General features: G+C 42.4%; 2 protein-coding genes across 8 annotated transcripts in view; both read right to left on the bottom strand.

Moving 5' to 3' along the window:
• EPN3 (epsin 3) overlaps positions 1-12,665 on the bottom strand; it is a 58,767-nt gene extending 46,102 nt beyond the window's left edge. For 2 of the 4 annotated variants that reach the window (XM_070739999.1, XM_070740000.1), the window contains exons 1-2: positions 12,575-12,665; positions 2,016-2,735 (exon numbers count right to left, since the gene is read on the bottom strand). In XM_070739999.1, coding sequence (XP_070596100.1) covers positions 2,016-2,601 — 586 coding nt within the window. In that variant the 5' untranslated portion in view covers positions 2,602-2,735; positions 12,575-12,665. Of the gene's footprint in view, positions 1-2,015; positions 2,736-12,574 lie in introns of those variants that run through there. The other 2 variants (XM_070739997.1, XM_070739998.1) reach the window with 2 other exon arrangements.
• Positions 12,666-15,602: 2,937 nt separating this feature from the next.
• The window catches only part of MYCBPAP (MYCBP associated protein), a 43,442-nt gene continuing 32,559 nt past the window's right edge, over positions 15,603-26,485 (bottom strand). Inside the window, exons 17-20 of one of the 4 annotated variants that reach the window (XM_070739993.1) lie at positions 23,913-24,022; positions 22,124-22,306; positions 18,812-18,895; positions 15,603-16,820 (exon numbers count right to left, since the gene is read on the bottom strand). In XM_070739993.1, coding sequence (XP_070596094.1) covers positions 18,821-18,895; positions 22,124-22,306; positions 23,913-24,022 — 368 coding nt within the window. In that variant the 3' untranslated portion in view covers positions 15,603-16,820; positions 18,812-18,820. Of the gene's footprint in view, positions 16,821-18,365; positions 18,435-18,755; positions 18,896-22,123; positions 22,307-23,912; positions 24,023-26,485 lie in introns of those variants that run through there. The other 3 variants (XM_070739995.1, XM_070739992.1, XM_070739996.1) reach the window with 3 other exon arrangements.

The following is a 26,485-nucleotide window of genomic DNA, read 5'->3' as shown; positions in this document are numbered from 1 at the left end:
AAAACGATTGAGACAGAGAATGAGAGGAAAGAGAGAGAAACAAAAGAGAGAGAGAAGTGACTCTTGATTTAAAGCATATGATAAAAAGCACCCAAAGAATAAGAGAGAGAAAAACCCAGCCCTCACCTGTTTTTGGAAATGGTTCAAGAATGTGTATACACACACACACACACACACACACACACACACACACAAGGGTGGGGAGGAGACAGGGATGGAAAAAGAGAGGAGAGTGTCTTAGAGTGTCATTTTGGTGGGTGGTGTGCCCCAGGATTTTGTAAATGTAAAAAATGTGCCGCGGCTCAAAAAAGGTTGAAAATCACTGGTCTAGAAGGGGTGGGATGGGGGTGGGAGATAGGAGATGCTTCTCTTTTGCTCAAGAAGGTGTGACATACCAGTCAGATTAGGCATTTTCTAAACCTTTGACATGCTGATCCCAAGATATAGAATAGAATAGAATAGAATAGAATTTTTATTGGCCAAGTGTGATTGGACACACAAGGAATTTGTCTTGGTGCATATGCTCTCAGCGTACATAAAATAAAATATACATTTGTCAAGAATCATGTGGTACAACACTTAATGATTGTCATAGGGGTCAGATAAGCAATGAAGAAGCAATATTAATAAAAATCTTAGGATATAAGCAACAAGTTACAGTCATACAGTCAACATGGGAGGAAATGGGTGAAAGGAATGATGAGAAAAACTAGTAGAATAGAAGTGCAGATTTAGTAGAAAGTCTGACAGTGTTGAGGGAATATATAGAATTTTCAGCAAACCCAGCTATCATGAAGGATGGTAAAAGATGCTGGGAACTTTAGTTAAATACTATCTAGATGGCCATGTACCCTTCTTACAATTTGGTCCTCTTGAAAGCTTTAAAAAAAATGCAAAATTATAGGTTTGTACACCATGGCGCTTCCCCATTCAACCTTATATTCTCCATGTACCCCAAGAAGCTTCTGGGATATAGGTAACTTTGTTCAGCTAAACATACTTTTAGATCCCTATAGGATCAGAGAGTCCAATTTATTAGGATTTGTCTATGATTCCTTCATTGCATTCAACTGAATGAAACTATACTTTATATCAAGGTTGTAAAAGCTATGTAAAGACCCATAAAATTCTGCTTAAGGATGGTAGAAACAGGGAAGGTCTGGCTGTAGTTTCATAAAAGATACTGGGGGAAATGTCAAGGAATTAAAAAAATCTATGCACTTGGAACATTTTGTATCCACGAGCCTTTTGAATCTGCGCCTATTTCTACTATCAGCAATCTGTGACCCTCAAATATTACTTGATACTTGCCAAGTTTCATGTCTCAAGCTCCATTGCGATAAATAGTAGAAATTTGGAAACATTTCAGGCAGTGTTGAAAACAATTGTCTCCCAAAGCATATGCTTACATCTTTACATTGCAGTGTATTGCAACTGGCAGTCAAGACATCTACGAACGTTATTATGGGATCACTATCCCCCATGAAAGGCCTTGGAAAGTGCACAAGCAGTAGTGGTATTAGGGTGGAAGGACAGCAATAAATGGACAATCCAGAATTGGTACTGGTACATGGTGGACCACATTCACTTCGAAATTACGGAATCAAGATTAATTAACTGTGATGAAAATAAATTGGAGAAGCTGATGGCACCATGGAATAAGGTGAAAGATTATATCTTACATAGAATATATGACGACAATGTGAAAAATAAGCTTCAATCACTCTTTGTAATGTAAAGAAATGTAAACCGGAGCCAAGGAAGAAATTGGAATATACTGTAAATAACTGAACCCCCTAAATGGTGGAGGGGTTATTGGTGTTGGGCACTTTTTCTTTAAGTTTTTTGTTTGTTTGTTTGTTGTGATAAAATTTAATTAAAAAATTTATTAAAAAAACCCAAAAAACTATCCCCCATGAAAGCATTCACGAATTAGATCATGCGTTTTAAAGTTTCCTTTGGCAAAGATCTGCCAGAGGAAAAATGGCAGGGCCACATACCGCTGCAGTACTCACAATTAAAGGAGGATGGAGAACCTCTTGATCTGTTGTAATCATCGCCATACTGTGATGCCCGCCGTCCATAGGCAAGCTGGTGGCTGTTGCTGTTGCTGCTGCTGATGCCCATCCCTTCGACGGACATCCGCTCTTTGGTTTTCAGGGCGTAGGTTCTTTCCTGCTTCAGCCTGTCTTCATCCTTCAGCAGGCTCATCACCTGCTTCACCTTTTCACGGACATTGATGCCCTGATCTTTGCCATCACGGTCTATGTACTGGAACTCCTTTAAAGTCTGGATGGTGTATAGATTCTCCCGGCATTGATGAGCCACCTTCTCCGAGCCCGTTTTAATGAGGTAGTCCAGGAGAGTCAGGGCCTTGTAGACATGACGCCAGTTCTTGCCACTGTCATTCAGCCGTCTCCAGATCATGCCCATGACCTCTGCAAAAGCCACCGTGTTGAAGGTCAGGTCAGCAATCTCAGACATTAAAGAGCTGGGGGGGCCCCAGGGGTCATTGGAGGTGGCCTCACGCACCTTGATTTCTGCTTCAGAATAATTGTGCACAATGTTTTTCACCTGTCGACGCAAGGCAGAGGTCGTCATGACTGAACCAGAAAAAAGACCTCACTTTGCAGAAAAAAATTATCCAAAGAAGAAAACTTGAGAGGCCCCAGGGAAGAATCAAAATTTCAGAGTGATTGGTTAAGAAGTGCTAATTCTTCAGTTTCCACAATGAGCTGGAAAACAAGAAATGGAATATATATTAAAATGATGGTTCAGTTCAGCCATTTTAGCTGATCAGTTGTTTTATTTTATCCACTCAGGGGGGAAAAATGCATTTCTTCCTTTCTATCCCACCCCTTCTGCTTTATATTATGTCTTCAAAACCTAGAGCCATTCCAGATAGTTCTAAGCCAGCCATGAATTATTCATGAGAGTACTTGGGCAGAATTTATATAGAAAACTCCTTTTGTTCTTGGAATACCTCTATGTTAATTTTTTCTGAGTACAATTCTGCATGGTGGGCATTTTGTAATGCCCTCTAAATTTACTTTTTTTCACCTTGAGAGCCATACAGTACTCTAAAAATGGGTGGGACGAAGCCCTGCGGTTCTGGAGAGATTTGAAGGGTGTTAAAGAGGAAACGAATGTTTTATGCCCCTGCATTTGTTTTACCTTTTATCTCCACCCAGTAAAAACCTTCAAAAATGCATGGTTAGAAAGGAAATAGGCAGCCCATGTTAATTTTGGTAATATATTCTCTCATGATTATGGGTTTTTTAACACCCAGTTTTTTTCCCCAAGAGCTACTCACATGGTAGTCTCTCCTTCCTTCCCATAACAATCCTACATCATAGTCTGAGAAAGAGAGATGTTCATAGTTATCCAGATACCTTCAAGACTGAGTAATTGAGGACTCAAATCTGAATGTCACCAGCCCAGATTCAGCCCTTTAGCCATTATGTTACACTGGCCATCAGCATGATGGGCCATATTATCATAGAGCTGTATTTCATGAGTAACTACAGTGGGAAAATATTTCTGAAAGAAGATAAGAAAATAACAAGTCCTTGCTGTTACAGAAATACGTATCAGAAAATCCTGGACTGTGAATCTCAACAAGGACAAGTACTGTACTGTATATGTACTGTGATATTCCGAAGCCAGCCAATACTAGTTCATGATAGCCAATTGTTACATTTTTATGGGATTTTGCAAGACACATGGATTAGCTGTTGGTGGCTAGCAAGATGGGGAAGTGGCAGCAATGGACCAGAACTGGATGTTATACCTTTATTGGCACATCACTGTACAGTGGTCCCTTGACTTTCGTGGGTCTGACTGTTATGGAAAGGCTATACCACAGGTTTTCAAAAAATATTAATAAAAAATACTCCATTTTTTTTTTTTACGTTTGAACGTTTTCCCACGGTCGCCCTATGTACAATACTGTGTGTTTTAACTCTCCTCCTCTGCCCCCCCCCAGCCGTCCTGCTTCTTTAAATAAAAGCTCCGCTTCCGCCCCAGCCTCCCGATCGCTCCCCTTTAATTCTCAGAGCATTGGTACACTCCACTTGAAGCCGAGCCTTACTGCTGCCCGCTGCCACGCAGCAAAGCCCCCAGGTTGCTGCCCTGTTGCCCCTGCAGGTTCTGGGGGTAAGTAAAACCAGGAATGGAGGAGGGAGGGGGAGGAAGGAAGGACGGAAGGGAGCGTCTCTACTTCGCGGAAATTTGACTTTCGTGGGCAGTCTTGGAACGTATCGCCCGTGAAAGTCATGGGACCACTGTACTGTACATAACAGCTTTCTTTCATAGTAAGCAGTCTCAAAAATAATAATTATATTATCCTCCAAAAGAGAGCTACATGCCAAATTAACGATCCATGGTCTACAAAATCAAGATCATATTTTACACTCCTAAAATCTTGCAAAATACAATACAGATAAAACATTTATTTAAAAATTGACATCATCTTTTATTGTTAAAAGCTCTAAATTTCCTATGAACCTTATTAAAATAAGAAGACTTGATTTCTTTCTCTGTACATTTGACTTCTGAAACTTTAGTTGCCATTCTTACATAAATCAATAGATAAGGATGATAACTGTGCAGTTTCTCCACATGTACATACACACTACATGTACACTGGAACATGCTACCCATTGAATTTTATGTTAGCCAACAATGAGATTTCACAATGAGATTGTGAAATTGATGCACTAAATTCCCAGTAAATGTAATGCATTTCTTGTACACAAAAAGCCTGAAAAAATGAAATTCTTCAATCTTCATGTTGTCTAGTGACAGTCTCATTACAGTACTGTATTACCACACCCTAGCAGCCTTGGAGTTAAGAAACAAAAGCATATCCTCTACCCCAAAATGTAGCCCACTGTCCTAGTAAGAATGTAGGTTCACCTCCTACTTAGTTGCTTAGTAAAAAGTGCCAGTTTTCTGGGCTTATTCTCCCATACTATTGAACAGATGATTCATTCATTCATTCATTTGTTTACTTATTTAGTTATTGGATTTGTATGCTGCCCCCCTCCGAAGACTCAGGGCGGCTCACAACATATCAAAACAATATACAATATACATATCTAAAATATCCAATTAATATAGCTAAAAAACTTTAAAAACTCTTAATAACATTTAAAACCATTCATTTCTATTCACACAGCAAGGCATACTACACTTGTCAGCCAGGGGGCTAGTATCTAATGGCCCCAAGCCTGATGGCAGATAGATCTTTAAACTTTTATGGAAGGCGAGGAGGGTGGGGTCAGTGCGAATCTCTGGGGGGAGCGGATTCCAGAGGGCCGGGCCCCCGACAATTAAGGTTCTTCCCCTAGGTCCTGCCAAGTGATATTGTCAAGTTGACGGGACCTGGAGAAGGCCAACTCTGTGGGACCTACCCGGTCGCTGGGACTCATTATTGTACTGATGCATGTTAACAGACAATTCCAGTGTGTGTGTGTGTGTGTGTGTGTGTGTGTGTGTGTGTGTAATATACAGTGGCACCTCTACTTAAGAACTTAATTCGTTCAGTTACCAGGTTCTTAAGTAGAAAAGTTTGTAAGTAGAAGTAATTTTTCCCATAGGAATCAATGTAAAAGCAAATAATGTGTGCAAACCCATTAGGAAAGAAATAAAAGCTCGGAATTTGGGTGGGATGAGGAGGAAGAAGAGGAGAACGACAGTCGCTGCGGAAGGAAGAAGGTGAGGTGAGGGGAATCAAAAAATCCAAAACTTTAAGGCTTAATCTGTGAGACTCAAAATCAAAGTTTGAGACCCTGTAAAAAATTTTCCCTGCATATCTGAAACTTGAAATTTCATGACTTTGCATCATTTCAGGGGGTCTCTCTATGAGAATTTTTTTGGGGGGTGGGGGGGCTTCTTTCTTGCTGAAAAAAAAATAGGCCTAAAGTTCTGTTCCTGGGTCACCTTGACCCGGCCTGAAAATTCTTCATTTGAGTTGCTTATGTTTGGTCAATTTGAAAACTTTTTTCACTTGGAAAGTAGTCTGAACATTTCTTCATACAATGATATGAAAATTGAACTGAAAAAAATAATGCTTATTGGTTTATTTTGATCATAAAAGGCAGCCCCCCTTTTTTGTGAACTTTTTTTCAATTTATAGATAGTTTAGCCTGCAAAATGTGTTCAATTTTACTAAAGTTGGTGTGGGATTGGTAGTTTGAACATTTCTGAACATAAGGAAAGTATAAATGAACTGAAAAAAATATGCTTATTGGTTTTTTTAATCAGAAATAAGGCCTCACCCCCCACCCCCCCAAAAATGCTTGCAACCATTTTCACTTTAAATTTTTTTAGGCTCCAAATCAGAAATATTTTTAATATGTTAGGCATTGATTTACTAAATTTAACATTGCTAACTTTTTTCGGGTTCGGGTTCCGGAGGCCGCCGAGAAGCGCCTGGCTGTTTCAGAAGGTTACAGCTGGGCGGCGGCGCCTGGCAGAGCGCCGTTTTTGCGATCAGCAGCAGCGTTTTTTGCTGACCTGGAGGCTGGAAAGGAGGTGGGGAATCCCAATAGGGAATTCCATGGGGGGAGCTTTGACGTCACGAAGACGTCCTTCCTGGAGGCCAAAACGTGGCCTCCAGGTTTGGCGTTCAGGAGAACCCTGAGAAGCCCCCCAGCTGTTTTAAAAGATGACAGCCGGGCGGTGGCGGCCACCGGAGCGCCATTTTGCGATCTGAGGTGGGTTCATAAGGCGGAAAAAGTTTGTAAGAGGCAAAAAATTTCCGAACCCCGGGTTCATATCTCGAGATGTTCGTATCACGAGGGGTTCGTATCACGAGGGGTTCGTATCACGAGGTACCACTGTATAAGTACCTAAAATGAACAATTTGCGATCCAGGTCAAATAGACTTGGGAACAGAACTTTAGGGTGTGTTTTTGAGCAGAACAGCAGGGTTAAAAAATGAAGAAACGGACACGTGCCTCCCATACACCTGGTGCAAGGCTGCTACCCAGGGGGAATGACAGGAAACTGGCCGGGCCTTCATGCCACTCTCAAATTTCCTGGGAAATTTTTCCGGGCTTGGGTTCTTAAGAAGAAAATGGTTCTTAAGAATACGCAAATAAATCCTGAACACCCAGTTCTTATCTAGAAAAGTTATTAAGTAGAGGCGTTCTTAGATAGAGGCACCACTGTATATTTATATAATATATAAATTATATATATATACAACCATCATAAATTCCAAAAAAGGAAAGAAAACAGATTTTAAAAGAATAAAGCAAGAGTTTATTATAAATTGAGTGGTAATAAGTTAAATCTTTCTCGAAATGCATTGCCCATCAGCTGATTCATGTCTCTATCATTACTCTTTGAAAAGCATCGTCACATGATAGTTACTGGGGCAGCTTGAATTTTGTTGAAGCAACAAGTAGTATATTAATTGTAAAATCTAATTGTCAGCCAGCAAGAATCAGATGCTGCCATTTGATCTTCAGTTATGAGGTCTCAAATTTTCTAAGTAATATTTGTTTGTACTTGGAAGATTAGAAAATAGTCACATTTTTCAAAAGTTTGAATCTTTTTTCATAGTTGGGAGACTAACAAGTAACATCTTCCTCTGGATTTCTTCAGGCCATAATGAAACTATGGACAGAAGAATTTACAATTCTGTATCTGGGGTTCATCTGAAATCTTAATTATGTATACCTCTTAATTGTAACCTCTTAGAGGAGCTTATAGGAAATTCATTGCAATTCAGTAGTTTAACTCCTTGTTTTCACAATTTGCTTTCTTAAATTACTCAGAATAAAACTTCCTCATATATAACTTTATTTTCTCCATGGCTGAAATATTTTATACTTTTAGTTATAAAACAAAGCCCAGAGAAGTATGTTTGACTCCAAAAGCAGAACAAAAATGAGTCATATCCATTTTTCTTTAGGGCAACTCCAACTTTTGTAAAACCTACAACCGAGGCATATACCTCCATCCTAACCCAAGGTGAGACATGAGATATCCTTCTCCACCCAAAGGAAATGACAGTGAGTCAGGTATGCAGAATCTGGAAATACATGGCTAGCAGAATGTCTTTTAAAAGTCATTTCCCTATATTGATTTCTATACACAATCCAACCCACTTACTGTTTTTAAAACATAGTGATGCCAGGAAAAATGACCAAAGCCAAGCACAGCATTGTACAGAATTGGTACACACCACCAGAAGTTGTTTTTTTTTTACAAAAAGCCACCTACTTTCGTAAAATAACATGATGCAACTAAGTTGAGTGATGTTAGAACTTAATATACTTAGCATGCTATAGAATCACTGGAGAATGGAGAACTCATAGCAAAAGCTAACATACTTGCATTAGCTGCAAAGTTAATGACAGGCCACACAAAGCAGCCATGATGACTCAGCTGTTGAAAGCCATCAGCAAGTTGTCACAGTTTCTAAGTTGTTGTATGACTGCAGCCTTATGGAACACAGAACTCTGGGACTGAGAAGCATTGGATATTTATATGGTAGCCATAGCAGTGTTTGCTAATAATTTAGTGCCATTGTTATTGTCAGCTAATCCAAAAAGAAAAGAACAGAAATTGCAAGGTTTGGGGAGTGCTCCTTATTAAAAAAAATGCAAGGCAGGAAAATAAAGAAGTGCACAAGGAGGAGGAAATAAATACAGGGATCAAATACTATATAAAATTGTGTGGGATACAGACTGATTTATGTACTGTGTTGGAAATGATAATGGTCAGGTTATTTGTCCTTCTGGTCCAGCAGATTTTCAGGAATGTCTTTCATGTCCAAAGATATTTCACCAGAAGAGCCCTTCACTCCTCCACTCGAAACAGAATATCCTACGAAAATAGACTAACAATCCTGGGCCTAGATAGCCTAGAACTACGGCGCCTAAAACACGATTTGAGTATTGCCCACAAGATCATATGCTGCAACGTCCTACCGGTCAATGACTACTTCAGCTTCAACCGCAACAACACAAGAACACGCAACAGATTCAAACTTAATACGAACCGCTCCAAACTTGACTGCAAAAAATATGATTTCAACAATCGAATTATCGAAGCATGGAACTCATTACCGGACTCAATTGTGTCAACCCCTAACTCCCAACACTTCTCCCTTAGACTCTCCACGATTGACCTCTCCGGGTTCCTAAGAGGCTAGTAAGGGGCGTACATAAGTGCACTGGTGTGCCTTTCGTCCCCTGTCCAATTGTCTTTCCTTTCTTTCACCTATCATATATATTCTCTTCCTTTCATATATCCTCTCCTCTAAGTTCACTTTTACCCTTATATATATTGCCACATGTCTATTTTTCTTCCTATGTATTTGTGTATTGGACAAATGAATAAATAAAATAAAATAAATCAACCTTTTATTCTTTTAAAAATGGTCAGTGCTAAGGATTTCTCCACAAAAACAGCAAGGATATTGCTGGCCTTCATGGGAATTTCAAGCCACCAAGGCCCATGGTGGAGGCATTTCACCTAGAAAGTGACAGGTTGCTTATCCCAACCTTCAGAAATCTACATGCGAAATGTGTGCTTCCTTCCCTGCTAGCATGGAGGAAGTTCCAAAAGATATTGGCAAGAACAAGCTGGAGGCCAAATGAGGCCTTGGCTATGAGCATTCTGGGAAAGAAAAGGGAGTGAAGTATTGAAGTTTGAACCTGAAAGGCCAATCAAAGAGGAGCATTTAAAAGAAAGCTTGAGGCCTGAGAACCAACTAAGTTGCAAACTGGATTCATGAGTGTTATTGATGGCTCCCAGAAAAAAGCAAATGGGAAGAGGTGGGTTGCCACGTAGGTCAGCGCTTAAGCTGAGCAGAATTCCACCAAAGAGGATAAGCAACTAACTCCAGAGATATCCTGAGTTTCTAAAAGGCTATGATAAACAGAACTTGAGGAATAGGGTCAGAATTTTTCTTTCCAGGGGTCTCCAACCTTGGCAACTTTAAGACTTGTGGACTTCAATTTCCAGAGTTCCTTAGCCAGCTTTGCTGGGAGTTGAAGTCCACAAATCTCAAAATTGCCAAGGTTAGAGACTCTAGTCTAGACAATATAAGAGTGCCAGGCACAGAGAGTATTGAGTAAACATCCATTTTGGAAACCTTCTAGGGAGCTTCATTCACAATATAAAGACAACGTAAGAGCAAATGTACCATGATGTAGGTGTTAATGTGGTACTACCCCAGTTGTAAGGACTGCTTTGGACTGGCATGGACTAAAGCAGAGCACTGTAACGTGGGCAGTGTTGATTTCTTGTGCAGAATATCTTGCAATTTTAGCTTGCATAAATCCAAGGTTTAGGAGGAGGGAGGGGAGAATAACATTTCCACCTAAGAACTCATTGCCTTCCAGGCCAGCAGGAGCCTCGTTAACTTGTCATTTTTAGCTCTAGAAAGAAGAGGTAGAAAAGATAGAACGGATCTGCCTATGGAGGGCTGCCAAGGGTGTTTAAAAGCAGCATGTTTTATTGAACACAATATTCCCAGAACACAAAGAGAGAGAAACAGAAATGGTGTGGCAGATAAGACAGCAGCACCAGGCAGCCACATATGAAATTACTGCAGTGACCTTGAATAAAAGAGCCATCGAGAAGGGAACAGGAGGCAGTGAAGAGGATAAGCAAGCAATCATTCCAGACTGCCAAGAATTCCTTATGTTCGTGACACATTCCAGAAGAAGAGCTGCCGCCCAGTCAATGGGGAATGGCAGGGCAAACTCTCCTGTATCCTGATGCCAGATTTTCTCAGCTGCAACAAACCAGAGAAGGCATCCCTTCTCATAGGGCTCCAGCTTTTCTTTTCTTTTTTAACATGCAAGGTTTGGAAAGGTTTCCTGGTGGAGTGGCTCATCATTTCTGAGATGCCCAATAATATCCTGTCTTAATATTTTGAAGCATTATCTATATTTTAGTCCTAATCGGAGAAAGGAGAATAGTCCTACCTTCAGAACTGGATAAATCCAGGGAAAACATACCAACAGGAAGAAAATATGGATGGGAAAGGACACAGAGAAGAGGTGAAACTTTGCTCCCCTCCTTTTTCCTTCCTTTGTTGGTCTCAGTTGAGGGGAAAGGATGATAAACTGCATGTTTCTCAGAATAAAGGACTTTTTATTTTACAGCATTGACAACACTGTAAAACCAAGGATGGAAAGAAGCCATTTATTTTGCTCAGATGTGGTAGTAAACGATGGAGGCAAATGGCCATGTAGGGTGGTGGAAGTCATTTCGAGCAGAGTACAATCCTCAAGCTCTAGAGATAAAGCAGGAAGGGAAGGCTACCTTAACACATCAAGCAGTCCTCTTTAAAACTCCCCCAAGAAATTCAAGGTTTCTGAGAAACAAATTTCTCCAGGGAGATTCCTGTTTGAAGGACTTTTCCTCTTCTTTTATTTTGTTTGTCCCCATCACTTCTCTGAGAAATCAAGGCAAGAATAGACTTCCTGCTTTTCCAAGGAAGCTGCTACACCGGCAAACCCTTCCATTGACTGGAAGGGACTGGAGGGACTTTAAAAAATGCTACTGTTATTGTTTCATAAGGCAAGCGAGCAAACCAGCCCTGCTGCAATTAGATGCGCTCATTCTGCCAGTGGGGGCTCTGGGCTTCTCCCTGCCCCCAAGGACTCCTACCTACACCGATGGCACCTCCGAGGGCGCCTCTGGAAAGAGGGACCTTCATCCCCAGCAGAGGCACCGAGGGGGGAAACTCGGGTTGATGGCGAGGCGTCCCCTCCGGTCAGGAGCACCAACGGGCTGCCACGCGGAACCGGGACCCTCGGCTGACATCCACCGCTCGGTCCCTCTTGTGCGTGCATGCGACGAGGCGGCCTGGCAGCCCAGCCGGAGCAGCCGGAACATTACATAATCTTGCCGCGATCTCGATCTGGTCTCAAAGCCAGAGGGAAGCCACAGGCAAACCAACTAGGGGCGTGGGGAGCCGGGGGGGGGGAGGTAGTTTGATTAGGAACACACACACACATACACGCGCACCACCTTGCCTACCAGCGCGGGGAACACACGTACGCACCTAGGAAGGGGGGAAAATATCCAGAGGAGTTGCTGGAGGCAGGCGCTGCCTAGCAGAGAGGCCCGATCTTTCTGATCAATGCGCCGGGGTGGGGGTGAGGGGGTAAGCGGCCGGGGACCGTAGCGAACCAGCGGCCGCAGCGGCAGCAAGAGCCCACAAGAGCCGGGAGGAAGGCGACCGCTTCTATCCGCCGCGCCGCCGTCATTCCGGCACCAAGCGGGTGGGGTGGGGGAGCTGTCTGGTCGGCGCCAACCGCAAAACCACCGCCTCCTCTCCCTTGCTCCCTGCTTTTAGGGCGGGAAAGAAAGAAACGAGGCTCTCCTGACGCGGCTGAAAACTTCAAGCGCCGTACTGCGGAGAGGTGGAGGGGGGGAGAGAGAGCGGTCCCTGCGGCTGAGCGTTCCCCAAAGTACCGCCGATCCTCCGAGCGGGCTTCGCCGCAGTCAAGAGAAACTCTCGGCGTCCAGAACTTTCCTCCTCGCGCTCCCTCCTCCCTCCCTTCCCGGCCCACTTTTTCCCAGCCGCCGCCGCCAATACCTGCCGCCTCGGGTTCCTGCTCTTCGCCGGGGCTCGGTTCGGCAGCGCCATCGGGCAAAAAAGAGCGAGCTGGGATGGAGCGGGTTTGCCAGCGAGCGAGAGAGATGCAAAGCGATCACCAACCCAGGAGGAGGAGGAGCTGCGGCAAGGAGGAGGGGCCTTCTTACCTCGGGCTTTTCGCCGCGCGCTCCGGGGCCCGGGGGATGGGTGGGGGGAAGGCCGGTGCTATGAGCGGCAGGTGGCGAGGTTTCCCTCAGCTGCTACCAACCGCAGCCTGGGCGCGCCCCAGAGCGCGCCCCAACCCGGATCCGTCCGTCCCTCAGCGCAGCCTAAACCCGCCCCGCGGAGCACCTGGCGTTTCCACACCGCCGCCTCAGGCAGGCCAGGTGCGCGCGCGTTCTGGCTGGGAGGGAGCTCGGTTCCGCCCGCCGCGCGTGGAAAGTTGCTCGCTTCGCCGCTTCATCGGGGCTGCTGGGACCCTCGTGCGAGGAGTCCTATCCTGTGGCTACAAGGTCGCTGCTTGGCGACGGCCCCCTTTCTTTCCCCTTTGACTGAACCCGCCTTAGTACTACTTTCGCGCCTTCTCTCTGGGAATCTGGAAACGGGATTTGACCGAGATATTATATAAAAAAGAGGAGCCGGGGACTCGCGTGTTTCGGCGGTGTTTTTCAAGCAGGCGCCGGAGCTGTGAGGGAGGTCTTTTCTGTCGCCATAAACCCAAAGCTGCACGCGAGGTCGCCCGCCGTGCGCTTGGGACGCTTTGTCGAGCCTCTTTCATCTGGAGCTGCACCGAAATGGGGAGGTGAAGCCGATCCCACGGAGCGAGAGAACGACTTTACCACTACATAGAGCCTTCCCGTCCCTTGCCGCCTGCCCTCAAAGCTCTCAATGGTCTCTTGCCTTTTCATGTATGAATCGGAGGCGGGTAATTTTTTTTTTACAAAAAAAGTATGTACATAAACAAATATAAACAAAACATTATGAAAACATTGGACGGTGTGTGGCGGTCCTGTTTCTTATTTCCTATGCTGATATTTCAACATTACAATCATTTAAGATTTCTAATACTATGTACATTTTATTTTACATAGGTCTTACACCGGTGTCTTCCTAAAATAAAAAAGGCGGGTAATTTTCGTGCGCGCGCGCGCACTTAACCCATTGTGCTCACTCTTGTTTCCTCATAAACGGGTAATCTCTTCCCCGTGTTCTCCGAAGTGAAAATAAAGCTTCACCTTTCTGTGCACACACTAAGCCTTCGGGCTGGTTCCCTTTTTCCTCACCAAAACTCAAGAGGTGAAGACTTATCTGCGTTGTTGAAACGCCCAATAGAATACAAGGGTGGTCAAGGCGCCAGTGTAAAGAAGCGTCCTCATCTCCCACCCACCCCCAGGGCCCTATTGCGTAGGAAGGTCCTTACTTAGCTTTCCCTTTCCACACTAGGGAAAGTTATGAGGGTGCAGCAAGTCTGGAGAAATCCTTCTGAAGCCGGTTGCAATTCATCTGGGGCTGGTCAATTGGGAGGTGGGGTGGGATGGGCCCAGGGAAGTAAGATTGCCAAAGGAGCAAGAAGTCCACTTAGTCGAGGGGCTGGATTTGAGACCTCCTTAAGGATGGCAGGTGTCTTATAGAGACCCATCAGGATGCAATCTATGATTATAATGATGCTGATGGTGGTGGTGGTGTCCTGGATCTTTCGGGAAAAGTTGGTCAGGCTGCTGAGAATTCATCTGGGCTTTTCCCGGACATTGCAGCGATTCAGCAAATGGCCAAATGCAGAGGGCACTAGAGAGGTGGATTATAGGGGCCATCAAACGCAGAAATGTTACCACTTAAGTGTAGCAATGCCACAATTTGATTAATAAGGGGGCAGGATAGGTTGCTCACAGGAAAGTATAGCTCACTGACTTTGCAAAGATTATTTCCCTCTACCAAGGCGAAGAAAGAAGCTTTAACATTATGGCTACATTTATCTCACTTTTTCTCTGCAGAGATCTCGGAGTTTCTATTGAAAAGTTTTCGTTCCATAGCCCAGATTTTCTTTTAATATATTCCACGCAGTGCTGACTAGAGTGTTGTAGAAGTTGAAGGCAAAATAACCAGATTCATAGCTAGAAGAATACCAAAATTCTGTTCCCTGGTTTTTAATGAAGGCTGTTTCTTTTCAACTGATTGAAAACAATATGTTTTACCGAGGGGGGAGGGCATGCTCAGTAACACATTGTCTCTCTCCAAGTACAGGGAAAAGCCATTTGACCCATTCTCCCCAAACAAATGATTTTGGCAAAGATTTTGGGATACTGTACATGTCATGGCTGATCTCCATTTTCCATCCCTTGGCTTGAACATGGCATGTGCTTATTAATTGTGATGCCAGTTCTGCAATTAGCAATGGGCATATTGTTTAATAGAGACATGTCAGAATAGAAATCCTGAGACTTAAGAAATTTTATTTAAAATATTATAAGGCGAATTCATGACATACCTGGAATTATAGAACAATCCAGGTTGGCAATTAGTTAAATTCCTTGAAAAACAGGTTTTTATGCCTAAATGTTTGAATATGGTCCTAAATTTATAAATGTATGAATTTGCATCTAGGTATCCGATACCTGTTATTTGCACAGAAAAATTAAAAGGCTGTATTTGTACTTTTCAAAGATTTTCTTTCAAAGCAAGAAGCTTGAAAACACAAAACAGAAACAGGTTATAGCTCTCCCAACACCCCATCGCTTCAGATTCTTACCAAGATTTCCATTCCTTCATTTTTGCAAGGAAAGGTGAAGTAGTAAGGAGGCATTTTAATTACCCCAATGTTTTTGGGAGAGAAACTTTGGCAAATATGGTTTTTCCAGGAAATGTATACTGTATATAAAACAACTATTTTCTTTCAAAAGGTAAAGGAAGACACAAGAGCACATCCTTTAGATCCTAATCAATAAGTCTTCGGAGAGGGGCGGCATACAAATCAATCAATTAAATAAATAAATAAATATAAATAAAATAAAATAAAAACTAAGAGAATATAGAGAGAGATGGTTTAATGTGTTTTCCACCAGCCTGTGAGGCAACACAAAGGATGTCAGCATCAGTTTGCTCTGTATTGATAGCCAGTCTCTAGTCTGCCCTGTTAACAAGACAGATTGGTGATGTTATTCTCAGTTTTAAGTCAAATTAAGGTACAGTGATTTGTACCCTATTTTTCCTTCCCACATGCCAGGCAGGAAAAACAGCACCAACTGCCTTCATAATAGGAAGGGTGAGGGATTCCTCTCTGAAGAGTGGGGAGCAAGCTTGCTAACTTTCAAAGCAGGACGTTACTCATCCAAGCAGAATTTGGTAGGTGAATAGCAGGTCACTCAAGCTCTCCTTTCTGTGAAATTATGGTCCTTGCCAATAGTTGTAAGATGTATCTGGTTGGGAGCACTTTGATGGTGTTTCCCTCCTTTTCCTGCAGTGATGCTCCAATCCATAACTCTGCTGCTGTTAGGATGACATGCTCTTCTAGAAAGATACCAATTTCTTTCTAGAGCAGAAGTGTCAAACTCACAGCATCATGTTCTTGTCACATGATGTATTGCAATTTTCGCTCCCTTCGCTAAACCAGGGCTGGGCGTGGCCAGCACAGGATGCATCTGGCCCATGGGCTATGAGTTTGATAGCCCTGTTCTAAAGCTTTTTTCATCCATCAAGATAATTGGTCAAGGCTTCTTCATTTTACTAGCTCTATCATATAGCGACCCTGATCCATTCTGGTCCTGGAGCTTTTGTAGATTTTAGTAATGGTTTCATTATTACTGTAAAAAGTCCAAGATGCAAAAGCAGCTGATTAAGAGTGGGCGAGAATATCCTCCAGACCAAATCAGGTTGTGATTTCCTTCTCCCAATATTCCCTAGTTTGTTTTCCCCTAAATGTAATCAGTGATCAGGGGAAGGAAGGCAGAAGCAACTGGAAAAGAAGAGCATATCCACAACCACAAAATGAAATCACAGGCTAGGCAGATTTTAGTTACTGTTGCATTATCATCATCACAATCAGTTCTGAACCAGCACATATGGTACATTTCAAGGTCTGTGTTCAAAGAAGATAGAAAACACCACTTTATAACATTTGGCTATAGGCAAGGGAGAAGAGGAAACATATGTCCTTCAATATAACTTCAAGCTAATATCATGATCTATTGATATGCCATTGGTCAAGGAAGTGGATGTTGCAGGAACAGTGAGGGAGCGTGATTGGTGCATGCTGGAATTCTTGATAATAAGGAATTATAGTTGAGTGTGGTTAGATTTGAAACACTGAAAGTATAAAAAAGCAGATTTTTATACTTTCAGAGCAATGAAAAATAGTCATTTCAAAATGAAATGAGATCAGTAGCAAATAATTTTAATAATAAATAAAAAATAGGATTCCAGTACAGAAAATGCTAATGGAAAATGGAACTCAAGATTTGTGGGAGTTTCTAACACCTATTCTACAAAAGAAAATTATTTGCAGCAGTTAGAACTTCAAAAAGACAAATGTGATTTTATGTTGTATTAATAGACTTATAATTTTCAGTCACATGGGATTTGGTCAGATACCATCTCAAGTACTGTTTCCAGTTCTGGATGTCACACTTTAGGGATTCAGACAAACTGGAACAGGTTGAGAGAAGACTAATTAAGGGTTAGGACTTCCCTCTTTTCCTTGCAGAGTGGAAATCTGGGGAAAAAATGGATTGAAGCTGCAAGAAGGCAAATCTTGTTTGAATCCAACAGAAATATCACTTTGAAAATGGAACAAATTACACACTGAAGTGATGGTTTTTCTTTGGCTATCTGTGTTTGAGCAGGGGTTAAATATAATCTTTCAGTGATATTTTAATCATTCCTGGATGGAGCAGAAAGTTGGAGATGATGACATAAATGGCCCCTTCCAATTCTATATCTGGGTGATTAAGATAAAGCACTGTTGTAATCATAGGTTCTTAGGCACTGAACGCTGGGATAAGATATCACCGAAGGGTGGTGTTTTAGCCTAATGGGTGCTGTATAAAATCTTATTCCTCCTCTTTGGAAAGGCAGCAAGTCCAGGCTGAATGACAAGTTGCAGAATCCATGACCACGTGGAAAATAATTAAGGATAACGTAGAGTTAACTTACCATATAAGGAAACATATGCCTTACTCTCATCCCCCAGCCAATCACCAGTAAACATACCATAAAGGCAAAGGCTGTGAACAGAGCTTCCGTACAATCATCTATAGGGAAGTCACAAGGAGGTTGCCTCATACAGTGCATGACTGAATGGTAGAATGGCTGTTTCCCTTCAAAGCACTCATTGAGGTTACTTATTTTTGAAGTTGGTTGAAAAGTATACAGCAGAAAGAGGAAAGGAGCTTATAAAAACCTCTTCTCTGTTCATATTATATCTTTCTAAGACAAAGTGGCTGAGACATTTATTGACTTCCATGACAACAATGGATCTATCAGCATGGCAAAGTAGCACTTGAGAATTGTATCTGGCTGGTAGGCACCCAATAATCAATCCAAATATAAATCTTAAAGTACCCTTGCAGTAATGTGATGGTGATTGTAGAAACTAGATATTCCCACACAACACATATGGGCAAGCTACAGATCGCACATGGCTCTCAATTGCTCTCTTTGTGGTCCATCATCACTCCACTTACTTTTTCTCCATCATCCAGCAGTTCAGCCAAACGGTGGACTGCCAGGAATAGATTGTTTCTGAATGCAATCAGACCAGGATAACAGCAAGCTCAGTAAAGACATTGAAGCAGTTAACGTCTCTGTTCCCATACCTCAGTGCTCCTTAGTGACAATGATGTTTCTATTGCTGTTAACACAAGTGGAACTATGAATTTGATAAGGACTACTGAATAGAGGTCTTAACCTTATGAGAAAGAGGAGAGGAGAGAGAATGAGCCCAGAATAAATAAATTCCACTCACTTGCACAGCTCTTAAAAATTTCCACTGGGCTAATGTGGTTACCAAAGTCCACCTCCATATATCATCAATATGGTAAAACTTTGGCTTCATATACCTAGTAAATATTTTTCAGCTGGCGAGAGAACTTACTGTATTCAGATATATTTGTCTATACAAAAGCCTGCGGGAGAGAGACAATTAATCTCTAATCTTTCATTAAAAAAACCTTCTCTGACACTATTTATATGTGTGTACATATATAATTTATTTTGTTATAAAACTACCAATTAGATAAAGGATACTTTAGTTTTCTATGCAGCATTCTTTTTTACCGCCTGAAAGAGGGAAACCATTTTGTTCACCATTGAATTCAGCAGTCCATAAACCTGAATGAAAGATCAAATTCAAATAAGCTTTTGTTTATTTAGAAATAAATATTGGGTCTATTCTATGTGGACATACAATGAACCAAGCCTATATATTTTTACAAATCATTTTACTCTTCCAGAACAAACATTGCCAGGGAGGGTATTATGTAATAATTTGTCCCACATACCTACTTTGTTGCTCCCTACCTGAATGTAATGTACAGTTCTAATCTTAAAATTATTGACACTGAAATCCAATAAATAATACTTCTGAAGGTGCCAAATTAGAGAAGTCATCTAGATAACATATGCCTGGAAAGCATTATGTAGCTGTAATAATCTGTCCCATATGCCTGATATAAAATGAGTGTGTATTATATCTCTTCCTTATGCTATTAAGGGTATTGTGTAGTGGGAATCAATTACTATTTCTACATACTTGCCCTGGAGTTGAGGCTTTGCAGCCTAGTTTGTATACTATCTCTTAGGAACTGAAGTCAGCTCATAGCATAACTTCACACTAGCTAGGGATTTTGAGAGCACAAGTACAGCACATTTGGGAGTCCCTAACCAGGGAAAGTTGCTACATGCTGTTACTAAACCCCTTTGGTCAAGGATTTCCCCCCCCCCCCTTTAATACATCCATTTCATTACTATATTACAAAAGAAACAAAAGCATATACAGTAGTACCTCATGATATGAACCCCTCATCATACGAACTTTTCGAGAAACGAACCTGGGGTTCGGAATTTTTTTGCCTCTTCTTATGAACTTTTTTCGCCTTACAAACCCGCCACCGCCACCGGGATGCCCCACCTCCGGATTTCCGTTGCAAGCGAAGCAACCGTTTTTGCAATCCTGGGATTCCCCCGAGGCTCCCCTCCATGGGAAACCCCACCTCCCAGGACCTTTGACATCACGGAGATGTCCTTCCTGGTCAGCCGAAACGTGGACTCCAGGAAGGATGTCTCTGTGACATCAAAGCTCCGCCCCTGGAATTCCCTATTGGGATTCCCCACCTCTGTTTGAGCCTCCCGACCGGCTGACAGCTCCATGGCTCTTCTGGGAAGGTGACAGCCGGGGGGCGGCGCTTCTCGGCATTCTCCCGAACCTGAACACCGAACCCGAACTTTTGCCAAACTTTTCGGGTTCAGTGTTCGGGAGAATGCTGAGAAGCGCCCGGCTGATTCAGAAGGTGACTGTCGGGCATTGGCGCCAGGCGGCAGCACCCAGCAGAGTGCCGTTTTTGCGATTTTTTGGGGGGGGGCTTGCATGCATTAATCAGTTTTCCATTGTTTCCTATGGGAAACATTGTTTCATCTTACGAACTTTTCACCTTACGAACCTCCTCCCGGAACCAATTAAGTTTGTAAGACAAGGTATCACTGTATACCATATTTTTCGGTGCATAAGATGAACCATTTCACCTCCAACAAGTATGCCAAAAACTGGGTGCATCTTATACAACAAAGGTTACGTGGTGTGGGGGGTGTTGGGAGGTGGTCAGCAGCGGGAGCAGCAGCATTCCCATAATCCTGCGGTGGCGGATTTTCACATGGTTTGGCAGGTGGCGCCGGCCAGTACTGCCAAACTGCGTGAGAAGCTGCCTAACACCAGACTACAGGAAGGCTGCTGCCACTGCCGGTGCAGTGGCTCCTCTCCATGGGCTATTTCTCGTGCAGGGTTTGGTATAAGGATGCCGCCGAGGGACAAACAGCGAGCAGATGGATCGGCCCGGCCTTCACCCATATGGAACTTTTCTTTCCGAGCAGATTTGGATGATTTTTATTCACACACGCATAAATGGATTTTATCCGTTTAGGGGTCTGCCAGAGGCCACTCTGCAAATAAAATGGGCTTTTTTACCACACTTCCCCTTTGAACAGAGAAGCTCAGCGCATGTAAAAACACACCATTGAGGATCTTTTGGAGGGTGAGGAGTGGAAGACGCTGCCTATCCTCACCTGCAGTCCTAACTAGCCCACAGCTTGCTGGGAGAAATCGCTGCTGAATTTGCCGGACTACAGGAAGCAGCTTCTCTCTGAGTGTACATGGTTTGAAACAGTATACATGGTTGTAAAAAGCATACTGCTACACTGGTATTTTATTAAACAATATAATACTACACCATTTAGTTCAGAATACTTTTTTCCTTGTTTTCCTCCTCTAAAATTTGGTGCATCTTATACATCAGTGCGTCTTATACACCGAAAAATATGGTATGTTTTTCCTTGTTTTCCTCCTCTAAAATTTGGTGCGTCTTATACATCAGTACGTCTTATACACCGAAAAATATGGTATGTATTTTAGTTAGGAATATTTAATAATAAAATACTAGTTAACTGTAGGAAGCATTGTTTTTTTAATGAAAACAGAAAGGGGGATATTGTATTTATTTAAAAGGTTTATATGGCTGCCCATCTTAAGCAACTCTGGCAGTTTAAAACAACTATAGCCAGAAGGAGTGACTATATTACTCCCTATTTTGTAATATATTGGTACAATGTCTGCATTACATGATTCATTTGCCTTATTTCTGAGCAATGTTTGGGTTCAGCAACCATTATCCTTTTAGATTAGTCATCCAAGTTTGCATGGAGGCAATACTTGATAGTGGCTGTTTTACTTTGTCTCAACAGGAATTTCCAGAGCGTGGCCTAATATTAATAATTACAGATAAACTAATATTCAACCTCTCAATAATCATATATAGTATATGGCTACTGTAGGATTCTAGTCTTGCCGATGCTATTTAATAACTACATGAAGCAGGGGTGAAATTCAGTTTTTTTACTACTGGTTCTGTGGACATAGCTGGAGAAGGATACTGCAAAATCCCCATTCCCTCCCCACTCTGGATCCAGCCAGAGGTGGCATTTGCCAGTTCACCAAACTACTCAAAATTTCCGCTACCAGTTCTGCAGAACCTTTCAGAACCTGCTGGATTTCACCCCTGCTATGAAGCAATCTGCTATGAAGCATCCTGCTATCTCTTCTGATGTAACACGTGACAAGGGGAACAGCCAGTTGAACAAAGGGTTATAATCACTGAAATGTTTCCAGTGATTTTTGCCCACCACCAAGAAGCTGTGATCTTTTGGTATCAAATAAAGGCTTTACTGCTCATTCAGGCTTCTTGCTCTTGTAAATTTGGGGCTGCTATAAGTTTTATTTAGTTTACTGTGTGTTTCATTTTGTGGTTCAGTATTTTCCTGAAAATACTTAACATGTATATACAAACTTACTTCAACGTAGAGTTTTTCACGGTATTTTTCCTGCACAATTGGATCGATTTGTTCCCGGCGTAACTGTAGTTCTGCTTCTGAAGATTCTATTGAATAAGGTATAGCATCCTTTGCTTCCTTTGTGAGAGTCCTTACTTTCTTCTCTTCCTTTCCCTTGCCTTTTCGGCTATTTGTGCGTTCTTGCTAAAAAAGATGCAATTATACCAAATGGAGATCAGAACAATCTAATTTGTATCACTTTAAATACCATGGTGTATATCCAGTGGCAGGCTACCATTCCCAGTCCTACTAGAATGGGCCGGGAGCATGCGCACATGCCCACCGCAAGTTTCAACTTCTGCACATGCGCAGAAGCCGAATCTCACGTGAAAACACGTGCACGATTTCCGGGGGTTTTGCTTCCACGCATGCACGGAAGCAAAAAGACTCGGAAAATGGGCAGAAGAGCTGCCAGTCGCTCTGACATGACTGGCAAAACGAGTTAAGGACTGCTCATGGTGGCACCACGGGGAGTAGCGGGTGCTGGCGGTGCGGTGGAGGGGTGGGCCAACGGAGCTGCCACTCGCAACAGAGCTGATAGGCCGCAAGTGACAGTAGCAGGGGCTCGCGGTGCAGTGGAGGGGTGAGCTGAGGGAGCAGCTGTTTGTGAGGCCCTTCACCGTGCTGCAAGCCCCCTCCGCTGCCACTAGCGGCCTATCAGCTCTGTTGCGAGCGGCAGCTCTATCGGCTCGTCCCTCCACCACACTGCAAGCCTCTGTGAGCCTCCGCTGCTCCTGCCGCACCACCCCTGCCGTGCCATGGCCGTCGCCCCCTGGTGCTACCGCAAGCAGCAGCTCTGTCCGCTCACCCCTCCACCGTGCCATGGCCCTTACCTTGCTCTCGATCTCCTGCAGGTTGATGGGCCATGGCGCGGGGAGCAGGCGGGGAGACCCTGACCTCCAGCAATGCAGCTTGCTATGTGCTCTCTCTTGTGCGCTGAGGGGTGCCTGTGCCACAGGAGAGCAGATAGCAGGACACGCAGCCAGAGTTTGGACAGGCTGCTGTTGTTGCTGGTCCCAGCTGCCACTTTAGGCACCGCAGCAAGATTCGGCTGTTGCGCACGTGCAGCAGCCAAAATCTCGTGCGTACATCCTTGCGGCAGAGAGATTTGGGGAAAAATTGCCGATTTGTTTGCTTTTGTGCATGCGCAGAAGCAAAAAGCCTGGTAATTTTTACCGGAATTGCACCATTTTTGCACTGGTTGCGCGTGCATGGCATGTGCATCCCGGCGACAATGGAGCAAGCCTACGTGCTCCATTTCCACCAATGGAACGGCGTTCCTGCCATTTCGGATAGTAGCCCATCCCTGTGTATATCTGAAACCAAAAGTATCTTCAGTAAAGGGTTAACTCAGATGAAAAAAACCCTATAAGACTATAAAAACTATGTGAAATCTGAACTCTCAGAACCTTATCTAATATCTCCAGAATGTCACCCCCAAATTGCTATTACCCTGTAATTTCTAATGTGAGAAAAGGGAAACTGGAATTATACGTTGAAAGTAATCATACTAATACTTTAATCTATTTAATATAATGTGTATTAAATTCAAATGAAATCAAATAAAGTGTTTTTTCATGCTTCCACCCACTTTTCAATTCAATTTTGCTTATTTTTTGCATTGAAGTTCTTTGTTTACCACCCACAGGCCAAATGTAGTCTTCAACCTGAAATAGATTGCATAATGCAGTTTTATCTGATCAAGCTTCATTTTCTATATTAATTTTGAAAGTACTAATCATATATCTACCTCTTTGGTTGCCTTTCCTTTTTCCTTTTCCTTAGAAGCAGTTTTCTTATCTTCTTTCTGAACTTTCCGATCATCTTTGACAGCCTTTGCAACAGCTGATTTTCCATCAGCTGCAAAAAATAAGCAAAATAAATTTATTCCATTTAGGATTGACAATTATTTTACTGACTTTTGTGATTAGTGAAACCACCTTCTGGTAAGCAGTAAGCTGGAAACACTAGTAAAACTACTATTAATTTTCTCATTGTTCCCATCACCCATCTCCTCCAACTAATGACTATATGACTATAATGTTGTTGCTTATATCCTTACAATTTATATTGACTGGTTCCTAATATTTATTTTTATTTTATTTATTTATTTAGTCAAGTACATATTTGTAATATACATTGATATAATATTGTTTATATTCACAAGATGCGTACTGATAAGAGGGAACAATTACACAATGACAGTAGGCACGCTGGAGCGCTTATCCATGCCCCTTACTGACCTCTTAGGAATTGGGTGAGGTCAACAGTGAAAAGTCTAAGGGTAACATTTTGGGGCTTTGATAATGAAACCACAGAGTCAGGTAGTGAGTTCCAGGCATTAACCACTCTGTTGCTAAAGTCATATTGAGGTCATTTGATATGAATATTTCAAGATCTTTGACAGAGTGAGTCATCTGCAAGGTCTTCTTTATTCAGATTGTATTTGGTGATCTGATTCTTTTTGCCAATGTGCAGAACAGAACATTTTTTGGTTGAAATTTAGAGTTGCCAGATGTTTGACCATTCTGATAAAGAGTCAAGGTCTTTTTGGAGGGTAGCAGTGTTGTCGGTGGTGTTAAATAATTTTACATCATCGACGAAGAAAACACAGTTGCCTGTAATGTGATTGCAAAGGTCATTTATATAGAGTATAAAGTATAAAGAGTGTATAGAGTATAAAGAGTGTTGGTCCTGCCTTGGGGTACACCGCTGTTAACAGGAATGGGATTAGGGCGCTCCCTATTTTGACCACTTGTTGTCTGTCTCCCTATTTTGACCACTTGTTGTCTGTCTGACAGGAATGCAGTTATCCAGTCATGTAGGGGTCCAGAGATTCCATAGGATTTCACTTTCAGAAGTAGTTTATCATGAACTATTGAGTCAAAGGCTTTACAGAAGTCTATATAAATTACATGTATTGTTTTGCCCTGGTCAAGTTTTGAGGTCCATATGTTTTTGCAGTTTAGTAGTTGTAGATTGCAGGATAATTTTTTTTCCTGAAACCAAATTGCTTGTTTGAAAGTAAGTTGTTAGTTTCTTGTTGGAGAGTAAGGGATTGATTACATGACTTTGCATGTGATGAAAGATAGAGACATTGGCTGTAGTTTTTTACTAGACTGTGATCTCCCTTTTTGAAGATCGGGATGACCATGGCTAGTGACCATAGGTTTGGTAGGGAACTGGTCCTGTAGGATTTTTAAAGATTATGCTTAGTGGTTCAGCTTTGGCTATGGAGAGCTTTTTTAGGAAGTATGCATACAGTCCATCAGGTCCAATTGACAGAGAAGGTTTTAGGCTGTGCAATGTTTTTTCAACGTTGTCTTCAGTAAAGTCTATTTCTGCTAAATTGTTGTATTTGTTGTAAGTCTAGGGGCATGAACAATTGCTGTTTACAAAGACTTAGACAAAGAATGTGTTGAAGAGGTTAGCTTTGACTGTTTCATCATAGCATTCTTTGTTGTTGCGTCCTTTTAGTGGTGGGAGGGATCTCGAGTCCTTGAGTTTGTTATTTACAAAGTTGTAAAAGGCGCGGTTGGATTGTGTGCACAGAAGGTTTTCCTCTTGTTTGCTGTGATAGTTGGAGCATTCTGTCTTTATTTGATGGCATATATTTTTGTAGGGGTTTTTGAAGTTAACTACATAGTCTGTTTTGGTTTTTTGCCAGAGGGATTTTTTTTGGATTGTAGCTTGATATGGGTAGTTTGCTTTCCTTGGTTATGGTGGTTACTAGTGGTACATGTAGTCTGATAGTTCTTTTGAGTTCGAGCAAGAAGATGTTATAGAGATCATCGGGAGTGTTACAGCCAGAGAGTAGAGTTTGCCAGTCAAGGGTTGAGAGGTTGGTGTCTATGAGTTCATAGTTGGCTTTTTAAAAGTTGTACTTGGGTGTCCCATTATTAAAGTGATTCTTGCAATTGTGTAGATTGAGGCTGAAGTCTATCATGCTGTGGTCATTGTTGGAAAACAGTTCTTTTATTTTTAGTTCATAAATTGTGCTTTTGCTGTTGTAGAATATTAGGTCAAGGCAGTTGCTGAGTCTAGTATTGTTCGTTAGTAGATGGTCAAGCCCTAAATTGGTAACAGCATTATATAGGGTTGTATGGATGGGTTCAGTCATGCATTCATTTAGGATCCAGTTAATGAAAGGTAGATTGAGGTCTCCAAGAAAGATAATGGGGTATGGACAGGAGATTAACTTGTTCGCATGTGTGAGTTCATAGTCTGCAGCTCTGTAGAAAGCGAAGTGTGGTATTCAAGGACAGATCACAGATGATGGTTTCAGGAAGGGTGAGATCATGCGTAACTTGGATATTTTTTAGG

This window comes from Erythrolamprus reginae, chromosome 2, assembly GCF_031021105.1.
Source record: "Erythrolamprus reginae isolate rEryReg1 chromosome 2, rEryReg1.hap1, whole genome shotgun sequence".
Lineage (NCBI taxonomy): Eukaryota > Metazoa > Chordata > Lepidosauria > Squamata > Dipsadidae > Erythrolamprus > Erythrolamprus reginae.
This window is presented reverse-complemented; position numbering and strand designations above follow the sequence as displayed.